This window comes from Camelina sativa, chromosome 11 (genome assembly GCF_000633955.1).
Source record: "Camelina sativa cultivar DH55 chromosome 11, Cs, whole genome shotgun sequence".
Classification (NCBI taxonomy): Eukaryota; Viridiplantae; Streptophyta; class Magnoliopsida; order Brassicales; family Brassicaceae; genus Camelina; species Camelina sativa.
The window spans coordinates 48,510,150-48,517,655 of NC_025695.1; the positions used below are offsets into that span (position 1 = coordinate 48,510,150).

The following is a 7,506-nucleotide window of genomic DNA, read 5'->3' on the forward strand; positions in this document are numbered from 1 at the left end:
CCCCCCCTCCCTCTCTCTCCCAAACTTTGAACAGTTCTGACAAATATGATTACCTGGCCTTACATTTTTAATGGCACAATGATAATTTTTTTTTTCCTTATTCACCATCCAAAAGATTATATACCATTAAATTTCTCACAAAAAACATCCAAACTAGTCAATTCCTAAGTTTTCTAAGCTATTACAGACCGTAAAACTCCCATAACTTTGTCCTCGTCCTTTCCAATTTTCTTTTGTAGTTGACTAGTTGTGTACTTTGAAATATATATAATCGAACTCCCTTTTAAATCACTCTTCATTCCTACTACGTTTGTTTATTTATGCGTTATGAAATACTTTTCATTGAATAAGATTCAGTATCTTTTACTGCAGTAGATTGTTGTTGCCTCGTCGAAAGAAAAGTTTATACTAATTACTTATTTCTCAGTTAAATATTGAATACGACACTTGTAAAGAATATACTAGATGATGACGAAGTGACGATTTGCCATCCAAGACGAAGGTGGAAAATCAAGAAAAGGAAGTAATTGTTTAACCAAAAAAATGAAGTTATGAAGCATTTCAGATTAAAGACCATGGACGAAATCTTCTACGAGACATGATAAATGAATTGGTTATCTACAACGATGTCACCATAGATGAGAATGTGGTCAATTTATTTTACGAAATAACGCAATGATATACAGATAAATATAATTTGTGTGAGTTTTACAAAAATAAAATAATAAATGTATAGTTTGTGTGACAAAAATATAATATCTATGCGGGAAAGCAATATGGTTGGTATGTCTTGTACTTATGTGTGGACATATAAATATAATATATCAAACCATGTTACAAACTCAGGGACTCAAATCTGATGGCTATGATGCAAGTTTATCAAAAACTGCAATATGACAGATTGACAGAGCTAGGATGCATGAAAATCACCAATTAAGACGACAAAATTATTATCAAAACGAGTAAATATCGGAAAGTGTAAGATAAGTCAAAAAAACCAAACAAGAAATCAGTGCTGACTTGGTTGTCAGTACACATGTGAATTTTTAATGATAAATTATTCATCAATGATTTAGTTATATAACTTTATATAACTGTTCTAAGAAAATGTTAATTATACCTCGTCTAGTTACAGTTTCTAAAGCTTGTTAGGAACAATTGGAAAAAAAAAAGGTTAACTGGAGAAAATAATATGCATGTTCTCAATCAGACACATACACGCTCATTAGGCCATTATTAGGTAAGCAATGAGATCACAAAGGATAATGACACGTGGAAATAAAACGATGTCACCCTAAACCAAATCCTTCGACGTGCCTCTCACGTGTCTCGCTTATTCAGTTTCGGTAGAACTCAAAATGTATATTACGGACCTTTTTCAGTTTTAGTTACCTATTTTATAATTCACTAGATAGCATAAGCGTGAAAAAAAAAATAATAAGAATAATAATTCACTATATAGCAAATCCCAGTGACCTGGACTAGTACATAAATTTGAAAAATAGTATTGAAAGAAAAATATTAATCAAATGTATATCTTAGCACAAAATGCCGTACGTAAAGATTGCTAATTTTGATTACCCTTACCAAACTTTTTTATTCTATTAGTTCTGTACTTTTAACTCCATAACATGGAAATCGTGGAACATAAAGATAAATATGTTTACGGTCAAACAAGTGTCATGTTTTAGCACTTAATTATAATTAGAAATTTATCTTTTTGCTGTCGTCATAGTTGAAAAAATTTCATGTTGCCAAAAAATAAATAATTCCTTTCCTTTTATTTTCTCATTCTCCATATAACGTAGATAAAATTTTCTTTATCATTTTCGTCATATTTGGAGTTTTGTAATGATGGTCAAACAAACAAAAATAAGTTTCTAAATTCATTAAATCTAGAAAAGTAATAAACGAATAATAGCCACAGAGTTTTTACAAAGAAAAGCCAATTCACACACGACTCACTCTTCACCTTTCTTCGCTCACTCCATTCTCTTTATATTTCATTTCTTCTCCATAGCTTAAGAAATAGAAAAAAAACGAAAAAAGGGTTAGCGATGAGAGGTGGCGGCGGAGAAGAAGGATCGGAGTTGAGAGTTGCACTGTTGAAAAGTCCTCACACGGCGGAGGAAGACGACGGTGGTGAACTGAAGACTAGAGTTTGGGTTGAGACAACAAAGCTATGGCAAATCGTTGGTCCAGCCATATTCAGTCGAATAACGACGTACTCGATGCTTGTCATCACTCAAGCTTTCGCTGGTCACCTTGGCGATCTCGAACTAGCCGCCATCTCCATTGTTAATAACGTCATCGTTGGCTTCAACTTTGGTCTCTTGGTATACAACAATAGTCTTGATGTTTTCAACTTTTAATTTAAGGGTTATATTGACATTTTTTTCTTAAGGGAGGGGTTTTAATATAATAAAATGGTGGTGCAGCTTGGAATGGCGAGTGCGTTGGAAACGCTGTGTGGGCAAGCGTTTGGAGCAAAGAAGTATTACATGTTGGGAATCTATATGCAGCGTTCTTGGATTGTTCTCTTCTTCTGTTGTGTCTTATTGTTACCGACTTATATTTTCACAACTCCGGTTCTCAAATTTCTTGGCCAACCGGACGATATCGCTGAGCTTTCCGGTGTTGTCGCCCTCTGGGTCATCCCTCTTCACTTCGCCTTTACTTTGTCTTTCCCGCTTCAACGTTTCCTCCAGTGCCAGCTTAAAAATCAGGTGCCGACGTATCGATCTATTTAATTGTTTCAAATAGCATGATTCATGCGTCCAAGCTAGTCAAAATGATAACAGTTTTAATATACAAATATTATTTAGTTTATCTAGATTTGTGCGTGTCAGAAGCATCTTTTTATATGTTTTAAAATTGAATAGTCCAAAAAGTAAATCAGACTTTCTCTATAACAATGGTTTATTACGTAGATGATAACGTATTAATGTTCGAACTTCTCGTTTTTTTTTTTTTTTTTGTGGTTTTAGGTGACTGCGTATGCTGCAGGGGTTGCATTGGTGGTTCATTTTTTAGTGTGTTGGTTGTTCGTGGACGGGCTTAAACTAGGAGTCGTGGGGACTATGGCTACGATTAATATCTCCTGGTGGGTTAACGTTCTGATTCTATTAGTATACTCCACTTGTGGTGGCTGTCCACTTACTTGGACCGGGTTCTCTTCCGAAGCCTTCACTGGACTTTGGGAATTCCTTAAACTCTCTGCTTCGTCCGGCGTTATGCTTTGGTACCAATGAATATATACACTTTTGTGACATTAGGCTAATTGTGTCCGATACAACTTTTAACGGTAGATGCTTGGTGTTTTTTTTTTTTTTAACAGTTTGGAGAATTGGTATTATCGGATTTTGATTATAATGACTGGCAATCTTGAGAATGCTCGAATCGCTGTTGACTCCTTGTCCATATGGTAAGTCGTTTTATGTTTGAAATATTTTATTTAAACCGCCTCAAAAGACATATCTTATCGCACTGTTTTCACGTCTGGATTTTTGGGTTGTTGCGGAAAGGTTATCGTTGTTTTCTTGTTTTTATCTTCTTTATTATTTAGTGAATTGACTACTTTTCAAAATATTTTATTGACCAATCATTTTCAAAAAATAATATTTTTGGCAGCATGACGATAAATGGTTGGGAAATGATGATTCCTCTCGCTTTCTTCGCCGGAACCGGGTAAAGCGTGTCTATTCTTAGTATTTGCTCATTTTTAATCCGGTTGATAGTGATGATCTAATTGACCCCTATTTCAGTTTAGTCTAATTTTAATACACGTACCCAGTGAAACTGGAAGTTAGAAACTTGCATTGAATGTGGAATATATGTCATGTTGGATTCTATTTTTTTCAAATAATTCGGAAAAATAAAATAGTAAATGCTTATTTGGTGGTGGTACTTCGAGTCGTGTCCACCATTTTTATTCCTATCCCAGTTCTCAATTTAATTTACTCTATTTTTTTCGTATTTTTGTTGTCAACAACTGAAATGACTAGTTTGAGTCCAAATAATGTGGTCCAACGATAAGGATACAACTTGGGTCGAGTAGCTATATATCCGAAATTTTTTTGTTTTTCGTTAAACTCTTTCAAGTTATCTAAAATTATAACATCTAAACAAAAAAATTGGCAATTTTTTTGTAATATTAAAAGAATATTTTCCAAAATTATTTGAAACCACTCATAGTTCCGCAAAATTATGGGTCTTATACTTGGTTTACCCAAATTTTATTCGATTGGACAACAATTTTAAATACATTAACTTATCGGTATCAATGACTATCCGCTACTACACGTCTACACCTTTCATTTAGAGTTAGAAAATTAAATTATCGTACGTCGACATAAATATTAAATACGACAGTACCGTTAGTTAGTTCGTTTATTTTGTTTGAAGGACCAATAGTTTATGTGTGGAAATTTAGGAAGTTGAAACCTAACATTTGGCATATAACATTTTTCTATCTCCTTCCGTGTTTGCTTTGAGTTCTTCTTCTCTTTTTATTTGTCGTGTTGTTTGTATAGAGACTTCTACGAGGATACGATTTAGAGAGTAACTCTCTTCTTACTCCTTAATATATATTATATTATTTCATTCATCCATAACTTTTTTTATGTTCAATCGTTTTTATTTCTATTTTTTTTTTGGGTCTCTTTTTTTTTTTTTCTTTTTTTCCGTCTGTGTGGACATGATCTCTCCGCTAGGGCATATAGAGAGACACAATATGTGAGTTACACTTGTTTTAAAAGAAGCATTGATGAAGAATAAAGTGTAAAAATGTAAAGAGTAAAGACAGTGATGTTGCCTATTTGCCATGTTGGTGTGGATTAACCTACATACAAAATATTTTTAAAACAATATAGATATACAGATGGTATAGGTTTTTAAATTTCTAACAATATTTTTAATGATTGCAGTTACATATGATTTAGAACTATATAAAAATCAGTACAAGTTTAGAATGTATGTTGCAGAACTATATATGTTTACTTTACATTAACGACTGCAGTGTACGAGTGGCGAACGAATTAGGAGGTGGTAATGGGAAAGGAGCAAGATTCGCCACGATTGTATCAGTAACACAATCGTTAATGATCGGATTATTTTTCTGGGTGATAATAATGCTTCTCCATAACCAAATCGCTTGGATATTTTCTTCAAGTGTAGCCGTCTTGGACGCCGTTAATAAACTCTCACTTCTCTTAGCTTTCACCGTTCTTCTCAACAGCATCCAACCGGTTCTCTCCGGTACGTCACGGTTAATTTCTGAAGAGTTTCTTGTATATATATACCGAGTCAATGATTTTTGTGATGGCTAGGTGTCGCGGTTGGATCGGGTTGGCAATCCTACGTTGCATATATAAACTTGGGATGTTACTATTGCGTCGGTGTTCCACTTGGGTTTCTGATGGGATGGGGTTTTAAATTCGGCGTCATGGTAATCACTATTTTTCTCCACATGTTTTTGTTAATTTATAAGTAGTTATTTCATTACTTCTATCGATTTGGTTTTATTTATAGGGGATTTGGGCTGGTATGATTTTTGGAGGAACTTTTGTTCAGACAATGATCTTAGGTTATATCACAATGAGATGCGATTGGGAGAAAGAGGTACATTGATATGTTTCCCTTGGTTTTGTCTTATTAATTTATTTCGTTTAGCAATTTTGAGTTTACTGATCATGATAATGTGTGTGTGTGTGGTTTTTTTTGGTCTGTTTGTAATTCTTTCAGGCGCTGAAAGCAAGTGCTCGTGTTAACAAATGGTCCAACGCAATAAAATGAAGATTTGTTTAGTGCAACTATTTATTATTAAATAATTTTGCAGCATAATTGTTTTTACGAAAACTGGTGTATGTTGTTGGTATCGAAAATGTAATGCAATATAACTCACAGCCGGTTCATATTTTACAAGGGGTCTCTGCAATTACCGTAGAGGTCTTTGTAATATATTCGTTTTATATCATGCCTTGTAATATTAATTAGAAATATCTTAACATGCTGAACTGGTTTATTTGATTTCAATTTAAACAATAAAAATTTATTATTTTCCACGTGAATATTGGTTAAGTAGACTCAATGCCTTCTTTTGATGTTTTCTGGTTGGGAGAGAGTACAAAACAAGGACTCCGAGGTCGGTGTAGTTAGGATAGTAATGGTTCAGATTTTTGTGATGGTTTACTCACTTACCGTTCCTACATTTATCGATGATTTTTGTTTTGTGACGATTTTGCTACATATATTATTTATAATTCAATTATTGAAAATATATATACAAGGAATCGACTATAGTCATTTAAATAACAATGCCGCAGAGACGAATACCCGATTTTTGGACTAAGCTATATGATAGTAAGGACCGGACTGTTTCTTTTTTTTATAGGCGTTGCATATCTTTTAATTTCGATACCAAACACCAAAAGTCTTCAACCAAATACTTGCATCGCCAAGAAAACTCCCTCAAACCTTCTTTGCACATTTCGAGCCTCTCCAAAACCGGAACCAACTCGTACGGTTTAGCAACTCTCTCATTCAATTCTTCAAACCATATCTTCATCAATCTTATGACGGAGAAGTAGTCTTGTACCATTAGTTCTATCATTTCGACAACGATTTTGTTGAGTTTCGATTTCGGAGCTATTGGCCTGTCACTTATATGTTCGAACAGATCCACTAAAAAATCAACTTGTTTAAAAATGCAATCGGTTGTGTAAGACGAGACTCGGTGAGTTTCTAGACGCTTATCTTCCGACCTATCTTTTATGTTTGGGGTAACGCCTAAAGCCTCCGCAATTGTAAAGTAACAAACTAGATATTGTTTGTACCTATTCAAAAGACATTTTTAAAAATAATTCATAAGACTATATATTCCATATATAAAATTGCCATTTAACATATAAAATAAAATAAAAATTTAGGAAAATGATATGGATCGGAGTCAACTTTTCAATTATTAATTTGTCTGTCAGCCAAAACTATAACCAATACATATATTCGATATATGTAATCTTACCAACAAACCCATGGAGACAACTCTCTAGTAAAACGAGATGAACCTACATTAAGGTCATTCAATTTAAGTTTACTCCCTCCTTGATTATAGATCAAAGTACGATGACTTTTGTTATTTCTGTCACGAACACTATCTTCTCCATTGTACACGTATTCCGATTTAATCATCTTATGGAGAAGAATGAGACATTTAGCAGCCACACACACGTCCGTTGTCAAACGAAGCCTCTGTAGGATCGCAGCGATGGTATCAGGACCGTAACACGTGTCAGCAGTGGATTGGAGGAAAGTGACGTGTTTGTCTGAGGGTGGGTTCTGTGAAGTGTGAGACGTGGCTTTCAAGATAGCTTCGTTGATGGTTTTTGCGTTCTCGGAGCCACACAAATGAACCACGTTGAGTTTCATTTGCGAGGCTTCGTCTTTCAATTTGCCTCCCAAGGTTGTCAATATGCCCATAGTTTGGTTATTTTACTTTTTTTTTTTTTT

At 34.1% G+C, this 7,506-nt stretch overlaps 2 protein-coding genes across 2 annotated transcripts; one reads left to right on the forward strand and one right to left on the reverse strand.

Annotated features, from left to right (window-relative positions):
- Nucleotides 1,952-5,974, forward strand: LOC109124794 (protein DETOXIFICATION 27-like). Its single transcript, XM_010446232.2, has 9 exons — nt 1,952-2,336; nt 2,439-2,726; nt 2,988-3,241; nt 3,338-3,424; nt 3,631-3,687; nt 5,018-5,256; nt 5,328-5,446; nt 5,530-5,619; nt 5,743-5,974. The coding sequence occupies exons 1-9, from the start codon at nt 2,058-2,060 to the stop codon at nt 5,791-5,793; spliced, it is 1,464 nt and encodes a 487-aa protein (XP_010444534.1). The 5' UTR covers nt 1,952-2,057; the 3' UTR covers nt 5,794-5,974.
- On the reverse strand, nt 6,309-7,498 carry LOC104727199 (putative clathrin assembly protein At5g65370). The gene is made up of 2 exons (XM_010446233.2): nt 7,022-7,498; nt 6,309-6,833 (listed from the first exon to the last, which is right to left on the reverse strand). Exons 1-2 carry the CDS (start codon nt 7,474-7,476, stop codon nt 6,386-6,388), a joined length of 903 nt encoding a protein of 300 aa, XP_010444535.1. The 5' UTR covers nt 7,477-7,498; the 3' UTR covers nt 6,309-6,385.

Bases quoted from the DNA above. Each gene is read 5' to 3' on its own strand.
- LOC109124794 (XM_010446232.2), top strand. From the start codon at position 2,058: ATGAGAGGTGGCGGCGGAGAAGAAGGATCGGAGTTGAGAGTTGCACTG. The intron at 3,688-5,017 runs GTAAAGCGTGTC...TAACGACTGCAG, and splicing joins GCTTTCTTCGCCGGAACCGG to TGTACGAGTGGCGAACGAAT. The intron at 5,447-5,529 runs GTAATCACTATT...TTTTATTTATAG, and splicing joins GTTTTAAATTCGGCGTCATG to GGGATTTGGGCTGGTATGAT.
- LOC104727199 (XM_010446233.2), bottom strand. From the start codon at position 7,476: ATGGGCATATTGACAACCTTGGGAGGCAAATTGAAAGACGAAGCCTCG. The intron at 6,834-7,021 runs GTAAGATTACAT...TCTTTTGAATAG, and splicing joins TTGTCTCCATGGGTTTGTTG to GTACAAACAATATCTAGTTT.